The sequence below is a fragment of the Schistocerca piceifrons genome, chromosome 2, assembly GCF_021461385.2.
Source record: "Schistocerca piceifrons isolate TAMUIC-IGC-003096 chromosome 2, iqSchPice1.1, whole genome shotgun sequence".
Classification (NCBI taxonomy): domain Eukaryota; kingdom Metazoa; phylum Arthropoda; class Insecta; order Orthoptera; family Acrididae; genus Schistocerca; species Schistocerca piceifrons.
Genome location: NC_060139.1, coordinates 737162497 through 737189983, shown reverse-complemented (window position 1 = coordinate 737189983; position 27487 = coordinate 737162497). Strand labels below are relative to the sequence as shown.

The following is a 27487-nucleotide window of genomic DNA, read 5'->3' as shown; positions in this document are numbered from 1 at the left end:
AGAGACTCCATTTCCGAACATCGTTCTTAAGTCTAGTTTTTTGAGTCGTCAGTCTTATGACTGGTTTGATGGAGTCCGCAATGTATTTCTGTCCGGTGCTAACCTCTTCATCTCAGAGTAGGACTTGCACCCTGCATTCTCCATTATTTGTTGGATGTATTCCATCTCTATCTCCCTCTACAGTTTTCACCCTCTACAGCTCCCTAAAGAGTCATAAAAGTTATTATCTGATGTCTTTTACTATCTGATGTGTTACACATGTCTTTCCATCCTGTCCCTTCTTCTTGTCAATGTTTTCAACATACTCCTTTCTTCACGGATCCTGTAGAGCACCTCCCCATTCCTTACTTCACCAGTTCATTTCATTTACAGCATTCTTCGGTAGTACCAGATGTCAAAATTTTCCGTTCTCTTCTGCTCCGGTTTTCCCACAGCCCCGTGATTCACTACAATATAATGCTGTGTTTCAAACGTACATTGTGCGCAATTTCTTCCTCAAATTAATGTGTATGTTTGATAATAGTAGAACTTTTTGGCCAGGAATGCCTTCTTTGCCAATGCTTTTTATGTCCTCCTTGTTTCGACCACCATGGGTTATTTTGCTTCCATAGTAGAAGAATTCCCAAATTTCGTCCATTTCGTGATCACCGATTATGATGTTGAGTTTCTCGTTATTCTCGTTTCTGCTACGTTTCGTTACCTTTGTCTTTTCTTGTTTACGATCAATCCTTATTCTATAATCTTTAGACAATTCAGTTCATCCAATATGTCCTGTAGTTCTTCACGATTACAGAGGACTGCAATGTCATCAGCGAATCCTATCATTAACATCTTTTCACCTTGGATCTTAATCCCACTCTTGAACTTATCTTTAATTCCCGTCATTGGTTCTTCGATGTACGGATTGAACATTAGAGGTGAAAAACTGCATCATTGCCTTATACCTCTTTTAATCTGAATATTTCATTCTTGGTCTTCCAATCTTCCGTTTTTGTTCTTGTACATATTGTATATTACGCTTTTCCCTATAGCTTATTGCTATTTTTCTCAGATTTTCGAACATCTTGCACCGTTTTACATTGTCGAACGCTTTCTCCTGCTCGACAATTCCTATGAGCGCGTCTTTTCTTCAACATTGCTTCCATTATCAGGCACAGCGTCAGAAATACCTCACTGGTTCGTAAAGCAAAACTGATGGTCATCTAACAGATCTTAATTTTTCATTCTGCTCTATGTTATTCTTGTCAGCAAGTTACCAGCAAGTTAGCTGCATCAGCTGTTTCGCTGATTGTGCTGTAGTTCTCGTACTTATCAGCTCTTGATATCTTCGGAGCTATGTAGATAATGTTTCTCCGAAAGTCTGATGGTATGTCAGCAGTCTCATACATTCTATACACCAACTCTACATACTAACTTGAAAAGTCGTTTGACAGCCGCTTCCCCCACTGATTTTAGAAATTTCGAAGGAATGTTAGTTATCCTTTCTGCTTTATTTAATCGTAAGTCTTCCAAAGCTCTTCGACATTCTGATTATAATACTGGATCCCCTGCCTCTCCCATATCGATTACAGTTTGTTCTTTAACCACGTCATCAGACAATTTTTCCCCTCAGAGAGACCTTCGGAGTATTCTTTCCAGCTATCCACTCTCTCATCTGTGGAGTTCCCATTGCACGCTTAGTGTGGCTACTCTTGGTTTGCATTTCACCGAAGGTTATTTTGGCTTTTATATATGCTGGCTCCGTCCTTCTGACGAACTTTTCTTTCGAATTTTCACATCTTTCCTTTAGCCATTTCATGTTGACTTCCCTACACTTCGTTTTTATTTCCTTCCTAAGTGATTTATATTGCTGTATTCCTGTCTGTCCCTGAATATCTTTCATCGATAAACTGAAGTACTTTTTCTGTAACCCAAAGTTTCGTCGCAGTTAAAGTTCTAATGTCTATGTTTGTCTTTTCAACATCAGTTATTGCTCTTTTTAGGGATTTCCGCTTCTCTTTAACTGAATTGCCAACTGTGGTATACATCGCAGCATTTACATCTTTAACTACCTTCCTAAGTGTTTCAGTATCCCACTTTCTTCGACACTGATTCTTTCGGATGATTTTCTTGAACTACGCTCTACTCATCATCATTACTAAATTGTGACGTTATTTACGCCTTAAAAAGAAATATCTGATTTTAGAATTTCTGACAGTGATGTAATCGAGCTGGAATCTTCCCCTGTCTCCGAGCCTGTTCTACGTACCTCCTCTTGTGATTCTTGACTGCCATCGGAAATTTTTTGCAGAACTCAGTCTAGTAGAGCGGGGAGCACTCTGACTCGTGAGGCGAACTGAGTAGCTACTCGAATGAGCAGTAGCGGCTCCAAGGTCTCGAAATCTGACAACAGTAGGGAGAGCTGCCAGCTAACCCCATGCCCCTCCAAATCGCCTCCAAATGACATTATACCAGAGAATCAAAAGGCGGGCGGCCGGTATTGCGTGATCCTTTTGGCCTAATCGTGGGAGAACTATTTTTTACTACTATACAGAATGGATCTCCAAAGAGCCATGTCTAATATTCCGGAAGGTGATATATTTACGTGAAGCAAAAAGTGTTAGAACAGGCACATCTTTTATAGCTGCTATTAAATGTTAATTGCCGTTAGGGAATGTTTTTGTGTTATTTATTTTTATGTAATTCTTAATGATTCTCATTTGTCAGGTTAAAAATTAACAACAGTTCATAATAAATTTTAAACATTTCCAATGAGTTTTCGAAAAATACATCACTGCTTGAATGCACTTTTTAGTGTAAGGAGAACGTGTTCAGTTGTTTGAACATGTTCCTACGTGAAGACATCATTGTGCCTGTGGAATCTAGTAATTCATCTCGTACATCTATCTTTCTTCTGCAGACACCAGTAACCCATCTCCTTTTCTTCAAGGAATCGAACTCCCGCGTCTAGAACAACTTCAAACATCTAATAACATTAAAACGAGATACTGCGTTATAAAAAATTGGTGTTAAGCATGTAAGCGAGAAGAAAATATAGAAAAGGTTTTCAATTATGTTTAAGGCTTGTTGGAAGTCGCTATGTCATAAAATCATATCAACCGCTGGATGTTTGCTCTCCATTTTAAGCAATAGCTAGTATTTCACGCATCACAATGTTTATGGCGTCATACCTTCTGAACTACATGTCTTACAGTTACATAGTTTTCTACATACGTTCAGTTGTACACCTGGACACAGGTATTTGTTGCGAATAGAATTTGTAGTAAAGAAGTAAAAAATTAAAACGTCGTGCCCGATGCTTAAGTTTCACTGTATGAAGAGCAAAAATATGAGAAGCGATAAACGTTATCCCTTTCATCATTTTGTGGTTGGTGACAACGAGAAAAAATGTTTCTTAAAGGTTTGAAATTATTTGTAAAGAACTGTTGGAATTCACTAGGTGCTCTCATTCCCAAATATTGCCTGGGTAATTTGTGAACAGCTATTTAACTGTCTCAAGAGAAATACACAGTTTGTAACTGTAATAGTTTTCTTAATGTGTAAAGTATCTCACATAAGATCATACCCACCAGTGGGTAGATGATGACAGCACTTTGAAATCGGTCAGTAACTGTTGAATTATATGAAATAGTGATGATCACATTTTTGTTTCCTGGAAACTGCCCCTGCAACTGGGACTGTGCATCGGGTTAACCATTCAGTAAAATAAATCTGCCTCCACATATACGAAGATTGTTTTGGTTAGGTTATCGACTTCAGTCCACCGAATAGGAAAAGCGCAGTTGAGATGACACCAAACACATACCAGGAAACCTCCATGCAGTGATTTGTACCTCACTCTCCATTCGGAACAAAGTATATATTTATATCAAATAACAATTTATGTCCCTTCTGGGACGTTCCGTTTAAGGAGCACGCTTGCAGTCGGCGAGAGAACTTCGTAAACGAGGCCTTAGGCGCAGCAAATTAGCTTGACGGTGGAAGGCACATGATTTGATCAACGTCACATGGTCAACTGGCAAAAAAAGTAAAATGTTGATGATTTAAATCTGGATGCGCAAGAAAACTCTATTGGATTGGGCACTCACGGCACTGTGGAGTTTTGTTGCATAACATTATGAATGGCCTTCTGTAATGATAGGACTATCGAAGAAGACAGTGATGCACATTCATAGAGCAACTTATGAAACACTCATTCATTTGAAACACACAAATTAATATTATTCCCTGAAGAGATACAGAATATACAACACGTTGTATCAAAAATGGTACCGATGTATAGAATTTTCTTCTCTACAGAACTTACCTGAATTATCGTACAATAATGTAGCCATTAATGCAGTGGCATTACCGTTCTCACGCAATCCCATGGAATAGGCAAATCACATATCGAATGAATCTTTGTAAGACATAGCCGGCCGTTGTGGCCGAGCGGTTCTAGGCGCTTCAGACTGGAACCGCGCGACCGCCACGGTCGCGGGTTCGAATCCTGCCTCGGGCATGGATGTGTGTTATGTCCTTAGGTTAGTTAGGTTTACGTAGTTCTAAGTTCTAGGGGACTGATGACCTCAGATGTTAGTCCCATAGTGCTCAGAGCCATTTGAACCTTTTTTTTTTTTTTTTTTTTTTTTGTAAGACATGGTTTTACGTGTGCACTGGCGTATTTTACTTTATCATTTAAAACACTGATCGATGTCTAAGATATCCTGGATATTCAAAAATGGTTCAAATGGCTCTAAGCACTATGGGTCTTAACATTGGAGGTCATCAGTCCCCTTGACGTATAACTACTTAAACCTAACTAACATAAGGACATCACACTCGTCCATTCCCGAGACAGGATTCGAACCTGCGACCGTAGCAGCAGCACGGTTCCGGACTGAAGCGCCTAGAACCGCTCGACCATAACGGCCGCCTAGCCTGGATATCTAAGAAAGTGTTGCAAGACACTAATTCTGAAAACTGAAAAGATTAAAAGTTATTTTTTCACATATTCACACTAACATTCCCCACACAGGCGAACACTATCCACACACTGGACGAAGAACGACATGAGTGATGTAAGATTTCTTAAGGTGCATCTACTCTGTCATCCTCGTAATAGATGGTGGTCGGCCGTTAGCTGTCTCCTCCGGCTATTAACACAAGAGTAAGCAGAACTGTAACTTTCCGTATTTTGTTGCTCGGAAACGAAGAAATACATGGCAATTTTTCCACTAGGCCAAAGTCCCCTTGGTATTCAACGTAAGTTATGGCTCACCACTGATTCATAAACGACAAACACAGCGGATTTGTCATTGTGTAGAATTATAAACCATTTTCATTTCACTCTGGCCCATAAGGAAATAGGAATCGTTGTCTGTACGCATTTCATATACTATCAGCCAAACCGCCTGAGGATATCAGAAGCTTATAGAGGGTAATGTTTTCATTTTGTTGGTGACCCCGGTCCATTTCATACAACATTGTAACTGTAAAACTGCGTGTAAAGTAAATCATTATGCATCTCCTGTCTTCTTGTCTGGAAACCAGTTCAGCATTCAGACACAAGTAACTGATAGAACGAATGGCTGAAAATTGAAGAGAAATGGTGAAGTTTTGTTTCATTCAGTTTTCATTTTTTTTCTACCTATTTTTAGAAGAACCCTTTTTCCTGTTTGTTATCCTGTTTGATTAATGTATTTATTTACAGGAAAAAGTAAGTTTAAGAAACACTACACTTTACAGACAAATTCTACCACTCTGATGTTCTAAACTGTATACTAGCCACAGAAAGCAACATTAGATTTCCGGCAGTTGCATCATATTTCCTGCGGTTAGAAACATTTGGAACGGGACGCTCACATCCTAGAGAGGCCATCCAATGAAAAGTTTGACTAACTAAACAAACTGTACTGATTTTCAGTAAGTACTTCCCAATAGTTCTTTGGTCGCTTCAGTAACTGTAAATAATTTTTCCATATCTCGGTCAATATAAATGTTTTCTGTTATTCAAAGTTTTCAGCTTTTACTTGATATATCGTTTTATTCGGCTTCACTGGCCCTTTGGATATTTACCAAAAACAAAAGGATTCGTTAGGATTTGAATTTGTTATTCACTTGAAACATCTGCAGCATAAAACTGTCTCACATGTAAGTGCATGTTTCATTACCTAGTTCTTTCTACTTCAAGTATCGAAAAACTCCGCTTCCTTGACGTTTGTGTAAATCTTTGAAAGGATTCTTTTTTAATAATTATTTTTGTTTTGACAGTAAATTGAATACTACAGCAGATGGGATATTCTGAATAGCAAAATTCTCACTACCCACGCTTGTATTTTCCGCTGTTGTAATCAGAGTTATATGACTTCCATACAACTGTCAGACATATTCCCGTATCCATGCAGGGCATTATAGTCTTCACAGTTGCGTATAAAATTTCTTCTTCATTTTTTCTGCACATGTAACTGAAGGTCTTATCCATAATCGTATACAAACAAATGAGCATCATACTTGGCAATGTTCTAGAAAGAACTCAACCAATAATTGACAGGAAAGAATTTTACGGAAAGAAGATGCTGTACGTTAACAGAGCACTTCTTAACCTTAAAACTCTTAGGATAACGGAAAATAGTACGTCACATCAGTTCATAACATGTTATGGCGTCTGTCTGCTCATGTGTGACGTAGTCAAAACGTAAATAACGGTGGAAACAATGTTGACTTCGGTATATTTGAATGGTCGTTAATATTTGTTAATATTATTACTTGAAGGCTTTCCATTTTTTTACCAATTTCTAACAGGCATTGATAATGCTTCCAGATGAGTGCCTTCGCGAGCTTACGCGTCAGGGAATGTATTCGGATCAGTTTTCGGTTTGCTGAAGAGTGATGAGGTGATCCCTTAGGAAGTCACAGGACGTCTCCTTTATTTTGAAACACTTCAGCTAACATCTTCAGTAGTAGCAGGGATGCAACACGTCTTGACGCAATCATTCTGTCACCGCTTGTAGTGGCTATTATACCTGCGATAAGGAAGTACTAACGCTCTCGCGTTGCCACCTATTACGTTAAGAGATGGCAGGCGTTTCCAAATCCCTAACCAGATACCTTGCTTCAATTACAGATTCTCAAAAATTAAGCAGATCATGAGATTATTCTCGTACAAAACCCAAAATAAAAAGAATTTCTCTTGCAAATATTTCTTATCAGTGAGCTTTGACCATAATAAAATTTGCATCGTTAAACCGCCCTTTCTTAGATACTAACATACTGTTAGGTACTGTGTTACACGATCCAAATTTAGGGATATCATAGCAGGTGACTGCATGTCTGTTCTAAATTTTTATATCTTCTGACGATTCACAATTAAGTTTGCAAACAGTCTAAATTCCATATGAAACATGTGGCAATTTTTAGCCTTAGTTAGTTCGAACTAATGAATTAGATGTCTCAGACAATGGTGGATTGAAATTCTGTCACTGTAGAATTACTCGTAAACTCTGAGACAAGCCACTGGACGGGCAGGAAGAAATTTCATGACAACAAGACCGTGAATTATACTCAGTCGTCTCTTGGCCCCGAGGACAGATATCGTGACATCTACTACGTAGTTTCTCACTTGGCAGAGCTACTCTTGTTGTAATAACCACTTTTACTTCTAGGATTCACAAGTATTTTGTGAACCACATAGTAGAAATAGTGTACAGATCTGACAAAAACTCTAAAGTTGAATTTCAGTTAAATTCATATACATTATTATAGCTTACAGAAGGTGACAGAAAAGCCTCCTCCTGCGACAGAGCGTTATAAAATGTTTCAACTTCCATGTAATTGTAAAAATGAAGCAGACGTAAAGGTAATTCGCAACAATATCCACCGATTGCTAAACTGTTCGTTTTACCTCTTTTCGTTCTTTTCAATATTAATAACTATTTTCCAAATATGCGTGTAATTTATTAAAAAATCTATTTCAGATTCAGGATAAACTACGTCATTAATTGAAATCAGTATTCTACTTCATAGAAATCGTATTTTAAAACTTTTTCCAAAACAGCTGCCTTAGTTATCATTTAATGAAAGTAAATGTTTAATTAATCCGTAAAATATTAGGAGGACTACAACCCATTACTAAATTTCAACAAACGCTAAATTTACTTAAAATCATAATCACAGATAATTCGTGTAAGTGTTAAGCAACCAATAGTGAAAAACTTCTTTTGAACTGAGGTACTGAAATTTACAGCACAGGGACAACACAAATAGCGATTTTTGTTCAACTAAGGCAATAAAATAAAGAAACATTAATATACTGCAGAAAGCAGAGCAACTCCTCAAACCGGGCAGCCTGACACACACACACACACACACACACACACACACACACACACACAAAAGCTCCTACTGCCTTAAAAAAGAGTGTCTAACGACGTCGCCACTAAATCTATTATCTATATTGCTTTCACAGTACAAGAATCATGTTTGTTATGACTCAAATGTAAATATTAACCGGGACTGTGACTAACGACTGGGTGTTAAACGACACGGTTTCTATGTTGGTCACAAATTTATTACAACACTGCGTGCTTGAATGGTCACATCATCATCATCATCTGATACAACATTAAGCAAATTACTATATTATGGTTCAAATGGCTCTGAGCACTATGGGACTCAACTGCTGTGGTCATAAGTCCCCTAGAACTTAGAACTACTTAAACCTAACTAACCTAAGGACATCACACACATCCATGCCCGAGGCAGGATTCGAACCTGCGACCGTAGCGGTCGTGCGGTTCCAGACTGTAGCGCCTTTAACCGCTCGGCCACTCCAGCCGGCAATTACTATATTATTGTAATAAAGAATGAGACAAACAGAAATGTTTTGCTGAACCGAGCACAGGGACAAATGGATTGTGTGTCACCTTGCGCTAGGAAATTTTACGATGAAGAAGGTGGATATTGCTGTTGCTCCTCTCAGTGCAGGTTGTAACAAGCCATGTGACACCATACACAGTCATAAACAAGTGCTTCCATCAACAGTACATTTGGACTTGCTCCTCACTTAGGTTGCACCCGTAGAACTTCGTTTTCACACTTCACTAATGGCAAAAAGATTACGATCTGCGTAATTTTCCACTGCTTGTTTGGTCGTGCTCGCTGAAGTTGTACTGGACGTAATAAACAGTGACTAAAGTAGAAAATGGTTTGAATGACTTATGGTAATGTGCTTTATAACTGCGGGTTTATGGATCTAATCTTGTAGCTCTCTTGTCGGACTGTGTGTTTTCAAATCCGCTAACAGTCCACTCTGGTTGCGAAAGAGATCTCCTTCAACATAACGATACTCGATGCATGGCATTCTCCAAGAACTCTTGAGTAACAGCCCTGTGACGTATTATATCAGTTGTAACACCGGAGGTCCCTTCTCCGGGCATTTTCCACAACAATCTTTCGTACGAAGGAAGCTTCTTTGAGTAATATTACCAACAAGGTTGATAATATTGTGAACTCGTTCTCTACAGAAGAGATCGAAAAGCCTATCAAAGTGTGAGGCTCACGCAACAAAACTTTTCATTAAAGCACTCCTTAGTGACATCGCTCTTGTTGAAATCATCAAGCATGTGTCGCTAATTTTAGGAAAAATCTCAAGTCCTTTGGGATCGGAGTTTGGTGGAAAGTAAATATAAATGAAAAGGAATTAAATGGAAAGCGTTTATGTAACTTGCCATTGTACATCAATCAAAGCTTAATTTCTTTCCATGCCTGTAAATCGTGATGGGGAGGAGTTTCAAGGACGAAATAAATTTCGAATCATATTGTTGAAATGACGAAGAGTGCAATCATCATATCGTCATCATAAACTAAAGGCTATACCTTGTCGATTTAGCCACGCCCCTCTCTCCATTGTCTAGGTCAATTAAAAAGTTTAGTGAATTTTGATAACGCAGGCGTCAGTAGTCATTGAGACGTCTATCTAGTTTTGAAACTACCGTTAAGAATTGAAATGAAAAGGAAACGACCGGAAGTTGAGTGTCACGTCCGACCTGCACAGATATACATCCGGTGAGCACAAGTGCATATGGAAACAAACATTCTAAGTACTGCAAACTTCACGAAAATAAATAGCGGTAGGACCCGCTTGTCTGAATTATTTCGTGTACTGTTGTGGACAGTTTGGAATTGCTAGACACGTCATCAAACGACACTGACACACGTTCTAAAACATGGGTCTTTCACTCTTGCTATGAATGTTATTCAGTCAATGATGCTTCCAGAGTTCTTAGTTTTCTTTCGAAATGTTATTTTGTTACTTACATGTTTCTATAAACCTTCTGAGTGTACAGTTACCCTATGGCATATTACTTTCATAATAACTACCATTCATTTGTCCAAAAAATCTTAATCTGTTTCTCAGTTAAATACAGAGTGGATCAAACAGATTCACCTGATTTTGTTATAGTACATCTATTTTATACTAATAATAAAACTGTAAAACCATCGTATATGTCTGTCAGTTTCAACAAGCAATGCCTCCAAAACAACTAGACGGAGTTCCTTGGGGTTTTCATAGTAACTTGAGTGTAGCTTGAGGAAGCATGTAGGCTGCATTTTATCAAAATCTGGAAAGGAGAGAAAAAAGATACCGTAATTTAAAATATTACCTAAATAGTCTGCTCGCCTTAGGAATTCGGATGATTTATCACCACAGTGCAGCACACCAAAGAAACAGATGCGCTGTTAGTTTAGTAGTACACCAAATAACAAATAGATGGCGCTGTTAGTTTTTCAACTCTGTGAGAGATGTATTTTTGGAACATTACATCAATAACACAGTTAAGCTTCGCAATCTTATTGATGCGAAAACAAACTAACAGGGAATTTACCTGGCTAGGACATACAGGTTTACTTATTTCGGTTTGTTCTTTAAATTTCAACGATATTGCTTTGCTTCTTGCGATAGGCTTTATTTATATTCTTCGCTATGAAAAACGAACTTATTAAGTTTGATGTGACTTCTGAAAATTTCCCGGTGTATTCCTTCTTCTAATAATTTTCGGCTGTGCACCCGGATCCCGTCTACAGTCTGCCACGATATTTCGGCCCAGAGACGTCTGACCAACTCCAAGTGAGTACACAACTACTGAAGAGCCCAGCTAAACTCGCGGTATTTATGTCGAATCTCGTGCACGCAAAATGTGTTGGCGTCCATCGACACATGCTTCAGGTGACGACATGACCGGGACAGCAGAGTTCTGTGTGCTGCCCTCGGTGATGGAAGTCAGAGATGATCTATTCATTGAGTATCAATTGACCCCGTCGATCCCGCTGTGACTGGATAATTTTAATTATAAATCCGTTGTCATGACGATACGAACTGTCTAGGAGCATTGTCCAGAACACGTAAGATACACCCGTCTTTGGCAACCGTTAAGATCAGCAGTAGTAGAAATATCTTTCCATGGGACACTCAGTGGAATACAATAGGGAAAAAATTAGCTTCTGTTTCTGGTTTTTGGTATTCGGTAATCAAAGAATCTGTGGAAATACGTCTAGCTGATAATCTTATAAATATGACAACTGCTTTCAACTATATAAAAAGTGGAATCTTATAATCAAATTTATCCAGTCACAGAGGACTCGACGGTGTCATTCGATACTCAATGATTAGATCATCTCTCACTTCCGACACTGAGGGCGGCACACACAACTCGGCTGTCCCGGTCATGTCGTCACCTGAAGCATGTGTCGATGGACGCCAACACATTTTGCGTGCACGAGATTCGACATAAATACCGCGAGTTTAGCTGGGCTCTTCAGTAGTTATCTACTCACCTGAAGATGGTCGGACGTCTCTGGACTGAAATATCGTGGAAGAATGTCGAATGAATTCGGCTGTACACTCGAAGACTGTTGAAAAATTATTAAGTTTGCTCTGTAACTTGGATGTGTATTCACTACATTTTGATTTCGTTACATCTATGAATAAATATGCCTAAGAAATTTTCGCGTCTTTCTGAATACATCAAATTCTCTAAAAGACCGAGGACAATGTAGCGTCCAATAAAAGTCTTGATTTGAGACTTACTGCAGCTCAGGAAAGCGAGATATGATGTAAATCTGACGGAGAGCGTCATGTACTATCTCTTTCCTCAGAAACCTTCACTCAAAGAGGCTTAAAGCTATTCCTCTCCAACGTAACATCATAAAGCGGATTCGAAATTATCACGTATTTTTTCATAAATTTGCAATGTGCCCTGCATCAGACGCATGAGAAACATCCAGACGAGAGTCAAACTGTTTCCACACTTTTCGGACCACATCTGCAATTGTTGATTCTGCGTCGTCGCAGTTGCTTCTGGAGCTGCTGGAACGCAGGGGAAGTGTTTCCCAAAATCCCTCCCCCTCCCCCAAAAAAAAGGTATCCATGAGGTTAGGCGGCCTAGGAGGACAAAGGTGCAGTGCAAGATGGGTACAACTCTTAACGCCGAGCTATCGTTAAGGATAGTCCGTTGAAAAATGAAATTTTCCACATGTTCTCGCAGCAGTGGGAAAAGTCAGAGCTCACACATAACCAGTTACGGGATTCCTGTAGCTGAGCGAACGAGAGAGCTAGCTGCAGCATGGAGGGCCATAGTGGAAATTTCCATCTGGAGCCAAGGTCAAATGTGAGCGTCAAAGCGTAATTTAAAATTTGCACCATGTTCTGTCTCTGTTCATGTAGGAAATATAGTCTTACATAATCAGATGAATCCATTCGAAGCACACGATATGCTTCCCATTATTAGTGTATTCTTTGTGTTTAGGTTACTATTGATACAAAAAGAGAAATATTTCCATTTCCACATGAGTTTAATTTTGTTCAAGTAACGTACAACCATTTCTCTATAAGCAAGACATTTACTTCATTTACCATTTTTTATTAAAAATAAACATAACATGCATTTTATTTACTTGGAGCTATGTGTTACAAACGCTCGCTGTTTTTTGATAACCAGTTATTAAGCCGTATTCCTTAGATGTTTATAAAGGACGCACACAAAAATTTTTGGGCCCTTAATATCGCTCCTGATATGGTCCTTTACCTATACTGCAGTCGAGTTTTACTCTATTTTCAGCACCCATAAGAATTTAGCTACTTTCAGCACTGCAATATTTTTGTCGTTACTTATTGTTTGCATGTGGGCATAACATTTAAACCCCAATTCTAGGTTAGTTAAGGTCAATCGGTGGCTGCCGAAATTATTTGATTAATATAAATTGCCTGTTATTATTGTGTCATCTTCTGGATGTGAATAGGAACTCCAGTTGCTTGTGTTGCTGTCGCCGATGCACGTCCGGAAGCTTATGGAATGTTCAATCCGTCGGGAAAACCTCAAGAATCACTTTCGAATCGGTGACCAATCGGTCTCTGAATTTTTATATTGCAGTAATGCATGACTAAAACTTTTCGAAAAGATCTTCATCTGCTGTATTAACTGGCGAACAGTAAACACAATACATTTTTCTTCATTAACTTGCAGAAGTAATAACGTGAACTGGAAAGTAAAACAAAAAATATCTGGCCAACGCACCTGGCCATGAAATTGGTTTCACCAGTGAGGAACTGAGGAATGTGAAATTGGAATTATTTAAATATATACGGTCTTCATCAGTTATGGCACCATATTCACACGTTTAATGAAAATTATGCCAAGTTGAGTTAAGAGATCTGGTACTCAAAAATGATTATTTTGCAGGCCTACCAGAGCCGTAGTATAGGAATATAATCTCTGTTGGAAAATATTGAACGAAGCTTAGTAAACGAATAGAATCTCAGAGTAGACGAGTTTTTGCGCTAAAAATCGTTTCCACCTACAGGAAGCGGACCGTACTGCTTACATTGTTCTTCTTCTTGGGTTAAGCGCTCCAGGGACCGCATTCTAAGTTCAGTTCTTAGTTCTTTTGTGATCTTTCTTTCATTGTTTCACTATGTTTCTTTTATCTCTCTTCAGACCACTTTGGCCCAGTTTACTTTTCCGTCCTGCCTATGAATCTTTCTTCCTGCAAAATCTTTTGCAAATACTACTTCTTCTCTTGTGTAATTCCATTCCAAATCTTTCCTAACGTTTCCTGTCCATGTGTTTGTTAATTTATTTTCCCTAAAATATTTGAAGGCTTGTATGGTGAGTTTGTTGTCATGCCTTCTGTAAATATGTCCAAAAAAGTAGTAATCTCCGTTTCCTTATTGTTTCTGATAAGATTTCTATGTTTTGGTGATGCTGATATTGAACAAGCGTTTCAGGAGATCGAGCAGCTAAGACCATTAATTTCTTATATAAGAACATAGGCTTCCGCGGCCGGTGTCACAGTGATTAAAATTCTTCTGGGTGTTGTGCCGCGTCATTGCTAAAAACTAACAACAATAATAAACTAAAACCGAATTTTCGGCCGAATTGCAACGGCCTTCCTCAGGGCACGACTGGTTTTGCATGGGCATAGGTGCTTCTATGCGGGAAACCTCCTAAAAGTCACATCCACACTGAAACACTGGTGACGGTCACCAGCGACGGTCATCGACAGAGATACACTCGTTTGAACTGGAGCATTCACACCGGGACACAACACTGCCACACCGAGCCACTGTGACGCAGCAGTGACTCACCCTCGCCACAGGTGACGGACAAGGTCACTATGTTTACACCAGTCACCACCACACATGCATTGGTTTGAACTGGAGTGTTCACACTGGAACACTGATCACAGACACAGCGCTGCCATTTTACTAACTAACACCTGCGGTATCGGATACCAGTGACCCGAGAGTGTTCACCACAGTCACCGGAGACCACCACTAGCGACCGCCACCTGTGTCTCAGTGTGAAACGGGCCTTAACTCGATCCAGAGCCGGTATACTCCCTGTCCCGGAAGCGGTCGCCTGAATACGTGTTTGCATGTTCTAATAAACTTCATCGTGATTTCTTAATTCCCAAAAAAACTGCACTTTTCTGAGCACCTAATGTTACCGGTACAGACCTTCTATTATCACATATCGAGTTTATAATTTAATACTAGACATAGTTGTCTTGTTATAATTATTTGTTCTGATATATTTGGTCGATGTTTTCTACATTTCCGACCCTCGCCTCGCTTCGCCGTGTCCGGCAGTGTGTCGGCAGTTCACGTGTGGCGCACGTGACGACCACGCGGGCACCGCCGCAGTCAGCTGAGCGGACAAGTGTGCCGCGGCTGCAGACGAGGCGAGGCGAGGCGAGGTCATGGCAGGGGGCGGCGGCCGCCACGTCACGCTTTCACAGCTCGCTCACCCAGCCACCCACCCGTCAGGCCGCGCCGCTCCGTTCCACCTGCTGAATTTCTCCTCGCGTTTGCCCCTTATAGCAGCCCAAGCTCTCCCAACACTTTTCCCAGAAGGACCCTCTTCGCCGGTTTTCAGACACTGGTGGAACCGCACATTGCTCTGAGTTTTCCCTGCACAGAGTAGGTCACTGGTCAGAGAAATTTCTCTCCCTGTAAACACCACGTGCTCTTCCATTGCGGCCGATTAAGACGGCTTCACATCACTGCATGGTTAAGCGATTGCTTACGTCATTATACAGGGTGCGGCACGTAAAACCGGCCCGAAAGTCAACACATGAACATAAAATGAAATGTAATGTAATATATTGAACGAGATTACTCAGCACTGAGAGTGTCCTCCAACCATTTCAGCACACATGTGAGCACGCTTGAGATTCAGTTACCCGTCTCAGATCTTGTGTTGTGATGCTATTGATGACATCCTGGATCCTATTCTTGAGTCCCCACAAGTGAAAGTCACAAGTGGACAAGTCCGGTGACCGAGGAGGCCACAAGTCTTTGCTGATTGTCCTCTCTGGCGTAAACATCTCATGCACACGGGACAATGATGTAACTGATGTATGGCATGTTGCACTGTCCTGCTGAAAGCAACAAACCTGACGTTTCTCTTCTGTCCAGTTTGAATAAATCACCAACAAGGTTGTCAAATACACGCCACTGTTCACTATCGTCTCAAAGAATATGGGCCCCACAGCGCGTGTGGCGGAAATGGCACACCAAACACAAGCCTTCTCGTCATGCAAGGGTGCCTGGTGTGTAGCGTTTCTATTTTCTGTCGACCAGTACCGGTTGTTTTGGGAATTTATGTAGCCAGACAGGTGGAACCACGCCTCGCCCCCATGATGAGGCTTAGTGGGTTCAAGACACCACTGGCAGCATTTCTCAACAGCCATGAACAGAAATGCACATTCTTCAGCAGGTCTGGCTTCTTCAGTTCTTCTACAACACTTATCCGGTACGGTTTTACGTTCTGTCCGCTGTAATTTCTCTCATTTGCATCAACCTGTTGACTCAGTGTCCTGGTTGACTTACGAGGACTTCTTGTCATTATCTCCTGCACCTTCTTCTTTAATTCAGGTGTGCAGACAGGTGGTAGACTGTTCCTGCGAGTATTTTGAGCCGATCCTGTACACCGCCGTTTTTATAAACAATTCCTGTATAGTCCATTTGCTGGCACAGAACGCCCTTGAAATTTCTCCTGAAACAAATTCTTTGTTTTCACTAAAGATCCAGTGCGAATTAACGCTTCAATGGTAACACGCTCCGGGGACGAATCTGCTACTATCACACTCTCACACTAACCCGGCTTCACACAACGAGGTCTCTCCTCAACTAGTTTCGACAAGTTTCACTGGCTGCGACTGCAGCTGCCTAACACAACAACGAAGTTCCGCGCAGTATAAGTGCAGCAGAGGAAATGGTTAGTCCTTGCGCGACTGTTGAGCGTCATTTCTCGTTTTCCACTACTATCGACGCGCACTCACTGGAACGTTACCGCTGCGTACAACGGGCCAGTTTTACATGCCACATCCTGTATATCTTTACACTCCAAACCGCGAAGCACAAAGTAGCCATAAACCATAGGATGGAACTCATAATCTGGTAAAAGCGAATGATGAAGTGTGTCGCCTTTTTATATGGAGACTTATGAGGTCTGGTCGAGCTGTCACACATAATATCAGCGCTAATGTGTGTCAAATACAACGTCCACCAAAATTCTGCTCTCATAGCTGGAATGTTCTCTGTGGGTGGTCCTGTCTAGTCTAAAAATTAGTTGGGAAATGTACTAATCTATGTATATGAAAAAATATAAACCCTTTCCAAACCGTTTTGTAACATTTAAGATGTGTGTGTGTCTCTGTCTGTGTGTGTGTGTGTGTGCGTGCGCGTGTGGATGTCTGAGACGGGTAGGGTGGGGGTGAGGGGAGGATGATACGCCAACCCTCTTCCTCTAAATCTGTATCTAACTTTGAGGAAGGCGAGTTTTGCAAAGAGATCAGAGATTATTGGCTACGATTATGCTAACACAGGAATATACTTTTCATACATATACTGTATACTGAACTTGTAGTCTTACATTAGGCTTTCCCAAGTAGCCAAGTAGTCTAACATGTACACACAGCACAGTGGTGCGCTGATTAAAACCCTGCACTGGATGTTGAACAAGCTCAGTTCAGCGTCACATCAGACTACCCTGATGTTCTTTTTTTTAATCACATCTTGGGAGGGAATGCCGGAATGATCTTGAAAAACGCCATGGCTGCTACTCCTCAACTCCACACCCCAAAGCCCCCCTCAACTGCCCCCACACACCAACATATCAATCATCTTTTGACTAAGACAGACTTGCTATAATGATAAACTACCACCGTCCTCCATTCCTTGTAGCATCTGGTGGTACAGGCTAGAAAGCATGCTACCATATCATAAATGATAGACGACTGGGAAGCTCCTAAAATCCTTTGTCACTGAATAATTTACTAAAGAGTACACGTCACATAAAGTGGCCTGACTAATGACATGACTGAAAAAGAAACACGGGTCGACGGGAAATAGATAGGGGGGGGGGGGGGATGGGGTCTAGTATTAAAATTAGAATTTGAAAGAGCTTTGGTAGGCTTAAGATCAAATAAGGCGGAAGGGATAGATAAAAGTCCATCAGAATTTCTAAATTCATTGAGTAAGGTGGCCACAAAGCGACTATTCACGTTAGTGTGTAGAAGATATGAGACTGGCGAAATACTTCATTCACACAATCCTGAAGATAATAAGGGGCTACAAGCATGAGAAATGTCGCAAGTCAGTTTAACAGCTCATGCATCCAAGTTGCTGACAAGAATAACACATAGAGGAGAATAACACATTTTTTACAGAGCTGTTTTGTTACCAGCATGAATGGATGCCAGTCTACCAGTTGAACACTGCCTCTATAGTTAGAAAGCGTTGCACTGAAACATAAAACGTGTTTCGCAGAATGTTGCAAAGATTGAGTTAATACTATGAATTTTGTTACTGTCTTAGTTAAATACTATGTCGAATCGTGAGAAAGTAGTTTTATTGAGGGTCCCAGTAATAACTGAAGTGCTGTCGTCTGCAACGATAATTTGTACGCCACCATTATCATCCAGCGAGACATATGTAATGGTGTCATTGAGGAACTCATTACGAGATTGAACTGTGCCTTTGGTGTAGCATCGTGATAACTGACGGTGTGCCTCTAGTATTTAAAACTGTATTTCGAGAGCAGAGCGGATGAACGGTAATAAAGAGTTTGTCGAGGCCGCACGCGCAAGGAAAAATTAAATTAAATGATCCTGTGGTATTGATGGCCGGGAGGCCCCATCCCAGGAAGTTCGGCAGCCGAGTTGCAAGTCTTACGAGTATTTCAGGTGACGCCACCTTGAACGACTTGCGTGTCGGTTATGATGGAATAATGGTGAGGACAACACAACACCCATTCCACGAGGGGAGAAAACCTCCAGTCCAACAACTGCGCCAGACCCTTGTTGCCTTATATGGGCATTGCCGGCCGCAGCGCCGAATTTTGCCTATATCTCTGTATTTGAATATCCATCTCTATACCAGTTTCTTTGGCCCTTCGGTGTAGTTAACACCTTCAGTTACTAGCTGTAGAAGTGCGCGCACTGATTGCGGCCTATGTACGTAGCATTGAAAGGTGAGGGACTGATATACAAAATATATTTTGTGTAGCGGTTATTCATCAAGGAAAGTACTGCCCTCCAGCATAGCTTTTAAAATGTAATGCTACGTTAGGGGTGTAGGCAACACGGTTGAACATTCTAATAAGATAGCACCATTTCCCGCTATAAGCGCGCTCAGATTGCGAGGTGAGGTACTGAGTGGCTGACTGTGTGTTGTGCCGGCAGGTCCGACGTGGACTCGCTGCAGTTCCAGCTGAGCTTCGTGGTGCCGCGCATCTCGGCGCGGGCGCGCTACCGCAGCTCCGGTGTGCTCATCATGGTGCAGGCCTCAGGCGGCGGCGATTACTGGGGAGAGTACGGTAAGGCGCACCTGCCAGCTCTACGTCACGCTACTGTTCCGTGGCCACACAAACAGTAGTCCCTGCGTGGTGGAAACAAGTGAAGCTTGTACGTGTCGTACAGCAGCAATATTCTGAAATGGCTTGACATTATGAAACACAACTGTATTACGGTGTCAATATTAATTATTATGTAACATAAAACATTACCCTCATGAGTTTCTATCAAGCTAAAAATCGCTTTAATTGAATGCCTGTCTTCTTGTGTATACTACTGTAATGCTTTTTCGCTTGTTAAACGAACCTCTAACGAAATATGCCACTTGTCGCTGGAGCTTCAGTTTACGTTTTATTGATCCTTCCTAATTAACACCGAGCGAGGTGGCGCAGTGGTTAGACACTGGACTCGCATTCGGGAGGACGACGGTTCAAGCCCGCGTCCGGTCATCCTGATTTAGGTTTTCCGTGATTTCCCTAAATCGCTCCAGGCAAATGCCGGGATGGTTCCTTTCAAAGGGCACGGCCGACTTCCTTCCCCGTCCTTCCCTAATACGATGAGATGACCTAATTAACACTCGAGACCGACGAGCAATAACCAGGCTCAAACTCCACCATATTAGTTATAAGATATTTAACACTCTCGCATAGGCAGTTGAATACATGTCTAGCTCTGCTCTAGACTCATTTCTATACTACCCTTAAGCCGTTGCAGCCTCTGTCAAGACCGTTTTTGAAAACAGTATTCAGGCTTAGAGCTATGTCATGTAAACAGACACCAGACACTTTCGTAACGACAAAGAGCATAAACGAAACAGGTTTCAAAACATCAAGTTTTTTTTTCCAAAATATCTGTAAAAGATTTTCTGGGAGTTGTGTGTGTGTGTGTGTGTGTGTGTGTGTGTGTGTGTTCCACAGCTCCTCCTAGAACACTGGACTGACTTCAACCGAACTTGATACACGAATCCCTCACTGTCAGGCAACAATCGCTGTTGAGGTAAGAACGAACTACCGTAGTACAGGAGATATGACGTCATAGAGGCAGAATAACACATATTCAAACACTACACAAAATGCTTATGTGCATATTTACACTTGACAACGAGAAAAATTAAGCATGAAAAAATACGTAATTAGTGCTGTATTTCATTAATTAAACAATGAATGACAGCTGCAGGTTTCCAAAAACATTGATTATGGCGTTTGAAATTGTAAATTCTCGAAATGCGTCGTTAAGCATGAAAAAATACGTAACTACCGCAATATTTCATTATTTAAATAATGAATCACAGCTGCAGGCCTTCCAGAAACATTGGTTATGACGTTTGAAATTAAGTCAAACGTTTCTACTTCCGAGACAGTTACCAATTCCAGTTACAGCAGCGGTTTTTATTAGATAATAAACCTTTACTAGATAATAATAAAGGCCCTGGCATGTCTTGTGATGCCTGTTAAGTACATGTATCATCCATAAAGTGCGGATATGCATGGGGGATATCCTACACATAACTCTTGCAGCTTAAAACATTATTTCCCACATTTCACACTATTTCTTAAAGTCCCTTCAAAAGTGTAAAAGTGGGCTTCCAAAGTATTAAGAAATGTATTAGTTCCTCCCACAGACTACTGGCTTAATTAACTTGAGGTAAAAGTAAAAATTCTCATACTCAATCTTCCACAGAATCAACCTAAACATGCATTATCAACATGGTTTGTGTGGCAGTGGGGAAGCAGGGAGGGAGGGGAGGGCAGTTCTGCTACTGATCCACAATGTACCTTCCACTACACACCATATGATGGTTAGTGAGGAACAGATCTGAATATAGACGAGTGACTGAGCATTCACGACTAACTAGTTATTCTTTTCAGTACAAAAACAATAAAACTAAACAGTTCCTGGTTGAAGTTTCTCAGAACCAAATCTGATAATGTGTTCTTTTTTTCTGAGTTCAAATAGGCTTGTGACAGTTAAACTCCATCTTCTTTGACACGTTAAGTAACTATTGCTATGTTGCAACATTGGACTTCAATCCCAAACAATATACCAAAATTTAATTCGCTCTGAGATTGATAGGTGTGGCGAGTATGTTGAAAAAAGTGACGTTCACAGTCTAAATCCCAAATTATGATGTTCACCTTCTCGTTTCTAGATCTCAAAGTATAAAGACTAAAGTCAAATTTAGCTGATGAAATGAGTTTGTAGACTCCAGATATGCCAAGAAACCTCAAACAGCAAAATTTATCATGAATTGAAATTTCAGTAAATGTTGCCACTTTTGTATATGGGTGTCCAAATTCAGGCTTGTTATGTACATAGGTTTTAAAACAGGAACTCTAGATATTTTTATGTACATGTCAACGAGCTGTGGCAGATGAAAGGACTGTTCAACACAAGTGAAAGCAGTGGACAGAAGCAAATCATATATGAAGTAGGATTTAATACTTGTAGCCCCTATTTGTCTGCTGTAGCACCTACTTGTCTCTACTTTTCGATTCTCTGTAGCAAGTTGCAATTATTTTTCTATCTTTCAGTGCAGATTGAAATAATATGTTTGATTTTTCAGGGATATAGCTAAGCTGCGACCAAGGGAACAATGACAAAGGCAGAACTCATGAAGAAAATGACAAGCCAGAAATAAATACTTGCTTGCTCTTATCATTGATAAGTGAGATATATTTTTCCTGTGAAACATTTGTTCCAAACACAGAATGCTCACCCTACCAGCACTGTTGAATAGCTTGAGTATCTGGTTTAAGTTTCGTATCCAAAGAAACAAGAAATCTCATTAAAAACTATAAAATTATGAGACTAGAGGTGAAATTTCAGTACTGCTAATACTCTCATCTGAAGATATCCACGCTGTATCAGCTTTCAGGACTGACAGATTGGGAAAGGTTAAAAATGAAGGACAAGTTACCCAGAGCCCAGGATGAGAGGGCCCACTAACAGTTCTTTTCCCAGGGATGAGAAGATCCTGTTATTTATTTATCCCATTGCAGCCTGTAACCTGTAATTTGAACACAGTATATATTATGCAAATTATTACTATCAACAATATTTTTGTTTGTTATACATTAGCAACTAACAATCTTGGCAACAATTGACCTTGGTAACTAATTATACAAAATGCATTATTACATCCAACACAATACTATTTCCCATCACCATAATTATTTCCACTATTCCTCAGAGAAGAGAGAGAAATAGAGTGAGAAGATTAAAAATGAATGATATGTTACTCAGCCCCCAAATGAATCACTCATCCTGGAGTCTAAGTGACCTGCCTTTCATTTTTAGCTTTCCATACTCTATCCGTCTCTCATTCCTGAAGAAGCAGGTTTCTTACCGAAAGCTAGGATGCTGTGTGTATTTTTAAATGTGTCTGTTGGCAGAGCTGTCATTTTACCTTCTGAAGGTATTTACAAGGCAGTCATTCCGTTTTCTGATTTGAGTTTTCCACTGACAGTTGAGCCAGACATGGACTCAGATAGTGTGTCTGTGCTAGGCAGGGGTCTGAAGGCTATTGTAATAATACCTCTTATTTGTAATTTCCAAAAACCATGTGTAATTCCCTGTTATGCTGTATAAACTGCACTAGCACTATTTCCTTTTCAGTAATTTCACATTTTGGCTGCTCATTCACTTCTTTCAATGAGAAACTCAGACAGGAGAGTACTGCAAATGTTAGAATAAGGAAAGGTTCTCAGAAAAGTATAATTAAAAATAATGTAAGTATATTTCATCAAAATATTGGGAGTTTAAAGAATAAAGTAGATCAGCTTCTGGTTTGTTTAGAAGATTTAGAAGCTGAGAATGAAATAGATATACTATGCCTGTCTGAGCATCACATTGTTACTGATATGGATAAGGTAAATGTAAGTGGATATAAGCTCTCTGCACATGTAATGAGAGAAAATATGGAGAAAGGAGGAGTTGCCATATATGTCAAAAGTTATCATTGTGCAAAAAGTATAGAAACAGAAAAGTTTTGTATAGAGAAACATATAGAAGCATGTGCCTGTGAGCTTAAATTAAATAAAGGCACATTTATAATTGTAACTGTATATAGGTCCCCATCAGGAAATTTTCATCTATTTCTGAAAAATTTGGACTCCTTGTTGTGCTATCTGTCAGACAGGGGGAAGCAAATTATTATTTGTGGGGACTTCAATGTAGATTCTCTGAAAGAGGGTAATAGGAAAAATGACCTTGAAGTATTGCTCGGTTCTTTCAATTTGACACCCGTTATTGATTTTCCTACTCGGGTGGTAAAGGATAGCAGCTCACTGATAGATAACTTCTTTATAGACCAAGATAAGTTTAACCAGATAAATGCTCAGCCTGTTGAGAATGGTCTTTCTGATCATGGTGCACAGCTAGTTATAATATATGACATAGCTCCATTCAGCAATACTAAACAGTCCTCCAAAGTAGTATGTTCAGTCAACGATTTAACAATTGCAAATTTCAGGGAAACCCTACAGCAGATAGACTGGGATGAGGTGTACCGTGAACCTGACGCCAATTTAAAATATAATTTATTTCATGACATTTTTGTAAATGCATTTGAAAACTGCTTCCCCAAGAAAATAGTTAAATATACTCGTAAGAAACCTTGTAACAAACCATGGCTTACTAAGGGTATAAAAATATCTTGTAACCGGAAAAGGGAAATGTATCTGACAGCAAGAAAGAGTAGTGACCCAGAAACTATCAAAAATTATAAAAACTACTGTGTTATATTAAGAAAAGTTATTAAAAAATCCAGGAGTATGTGTATCATGTCTGAAATCAGCAACTCTGATAATAAAATTAAAGCAATTTGGAATATTATTAAAAGAGAAACAGGTCAACCAAGAGCAGAGGAAGGCAGTATTACCATCAAATTGAATGAAAACTTTACGAACAAAAAGTCAGAAGTTGAAAATATTTTTAATAATCATTTTCCAAATGTTGTGGATATCGTAGGATCCAGGTGTTCATTAGAAGGTGCTAGGGTGTTAATGGAAGAGGCCATACCTATGCAATTTGATACAATTGAAATCTCACCCACTTCTCCCTCTGAAATTAGGAAAATAATAAACTTGCTTAAAAGCAAAAACTCACATGGAATTGATGGCATTTCCAGCAAAATACTAAAAGCTTGTTCTCAACAGATAGGTAAGATTCTCAGCCACCTGTGTAATAGCTCTCTGGAACAGGGCATTTTCCCTGATTGACTGAAATATGCTATTGTTATACCTTTGCATAAAAAGGGGGATAGATCTGATGTCAACAATTACCGTCCAATCTCCCTTCTAACAGCTTTATCCAAAATTTTTGAGAAAGTAATGTATTCAAGAGTAGCTACACATATCTGTAAAAATGAAGTACTAACAAAATGTCAGTTTGGTTTCCAGAAAGGTTTTTCAACAGAAAATGCCATATATGCTTTCACCAGTCAAATTTTGAATGATCTGAATAACCGAACACCACCCATTGGGATTTTTTGTGATCTCTCAAAGGCTTTTGATTGTGTAAATCATGAAATTCTGCTAGACAAGCTCAAGTATTGTGGCATGAGTGGGACAGTGCACAAATGGTTTAATTCATACCTAACTGGAAGAGTGCAGAAAGTTGAAATAAGTAGTTCTCGTAATATGCAAAGATCAGCACATTCCTCAAACTGGGGAACTATCAAGAATGGGGTTCCACAAGGGTCAGTCTTGGGTCCTTTCTTGTTCTTATTATATATTAATGACTTGCCATTCTATATTCATGAAGAGGCAAAGTTAGTTCTCTTTGCTGATGATACAAGTATAGTAATCACGCCTGACAAACAAGAATTAACTGATGAAATTGTCAATACTGTCTTTCAGAAAATTACTAAGTGGTTCCTTGTAAACGGACTCTCACTGAATTTTGATAAGACACAGTACATACAGTTCCGTACAGTGAAAGGTATGACGCCATTAATAAATATAGACCTTAATCAGAAGCATATAGCTAAGGTAGAATATTCCAAATTTTTAGGTATGTCCATTGATGAGAGATTAAATTGGACAACACACATTGATGATCTGCTGAAACGTTTGAGTTCAGCTACTTATGCAATAAGGGTCATTGCAAGTTTTGGTGATAAACATCTTAGTAAATTAGCTTACTACGCCTATTTTCACTCATTGCTTTCATATGGCATCATATTCTGGGGTAATTCATCACTGAGGAATAAAGTATTTATTGCACAAAAGCGTGTAATCAGAATAATAGCTGGAGTCCACCCAAGATCATCCTGCAGACATTTATTTAAGGATCTAGGGATATTCACAGTAGCTTCTCAGTATATATACTCTCTTATGAAATTTGTTATTAACAACCAAACCCAATTCAAAAGTAATAGCAGTGTGCATAACTACAATACTAGGAGAAAGGATGATCTTCACTAGTCAAGATTAAATCTAACTTTGGCACAGAAAGGGGTGAATAATACTGGCACTAAAGTCTTTCATCACTTACCAAATAGTATCAAAAGTCTGACAGATAACCAACAAGTATTTAAGAAGAAATTAAAAGAATTTCTGAATGACAACTCCTTCTACTCCATAGAGGAATTTTTAGATATAAATTAAGAAAAAAAGAAAAAAATATTTAAAAAAATAAAAAAAATAAAAAAATAAAGTTGTTATATTAACTTAAGTATGTTGTTAAATTAACCTAATTATGTCATGTATTGGAAAATTTGACTCGTTCCACATCATTACGAAATATCGTATTCATGATCCATGGAACTAGTATTAATCTAATCTAATCTAATCTAATCTTTCCAATCCACGGTGTCTTTTTTGCCTGAGTGACCAGTACTGCTGGCTTCCTTTTTTTTACCATGTGTTATCATGATGGGGTTGAAGCTCGTTAAACTGAAAACATCCACAAATGAAAAGAAATCCTAGATGAGAACGATATCGTTATAACAATCAGTGATCCCTTCATGATGTACCAAACAACTACAAGGAAGATTATAAAACCCCTCAAAGTTACCAGCACTAATTTTCAATCAAAGTATGTGGCGCAAATATTCCAAAACACAAAATTTAAATTAAAATGCACAAACCCAACATTAATTAGAGCAACAGTCAGATTCAGAAATGCATTATATGACCACTTAGCTAGATGTATTCTCACATTATTACACAAACTGTACACTTTCACAGACAACAGAAACATACAAAACTCCAGTGAACTAACAGAAAAGACTTAAGCATACCACCAACAACAAACCCTGTACCTTTTATATAACCTACATGGTGGACAAGAAGTCCCCATACCCTTTAGTATTGAATCCTGATTTATTTGATTTGATTTGTTTTAGTACAAGTACTAAATAACGCATTAAGTGTGCAACATTTCGGTATGTTCCCCACCATGCTGTAAAGACGTTTTCATACACCTCTACGTTATTCTTAACAAACTTTTTAGCATTTCTAGTGTTATTGTGTGAAATGCCTCAACAGCATTGCACAGTTCTTAATTTATGTAAAAGCATGCATACACATGTGCATTAATGACTCCCCACAAAGAGATGTAGATGTAGATGTAGCTGTAGAGTGATGAGATCAGGAATTCCTGGTGGCCATTTCAAGGAAGCTGGTGTTGCTGATGGACCACAATCCATCCGCTATTCTGGAAAGTTGTCATTTAGGAATTCATGCACTTCAAAGGCGTACAGTCCAAGCAGATGTTGTGATGTCATCGCTGCTCTATTACTACATGAGGCAGGTTCTTTTCTAACTCAACAATGTAATGAGGAATCACTGTGGCCCAAATAACAATATTTCTAACACATGAGTTTGGTAAATGGCACACTGATCTAGAAACATAACCTTTGGATGGTTCATTGCATTTGGTAACTGAGTTAACAAAGCACATCATGCTAAAATGCACACATTCTAGTACATATGCAATAACCAGTTTATGACTATCAGTTGAAATTGTGTGACCTTAAAATCTTTTCTCATGTGATTCTTTATTGTTGTCCTTGGTATACAGAGTTCCAAAGCACATTTACATATTGACTTCATAGGAGATCGTTCATTCAAAGTAGGGACTCCATCACCATGTTTCTTCTTCCACCCTGTGGCCTGTTTCTAACACTGTGTGAAGCAAATGCACGTCT

The 27487-nt window shown here is 39.5% G+C and overlaps 1 protein-coding gene across 1 annotated transcript in view; it reads left to right on the top strand.

Moving 5' to 3' along the window:
• The window catches only part of LOC124777219 (protein takeout), a 69466-nt gene that overhangs the window by 26279 nt on the left and 15700 nt on the right, over window positions 1-27487 (top strand). The window contains exon 4 of the mRNA XM_047252538.1: window positions 19225-19358. Within this exon, the coding sequence (XP_047108494.1) occupies window positions 19225-19358 (134 nt within the window). The remainder of the gene's footprint in view (window positions 1-19224; window positions 19359-27487) is intronic.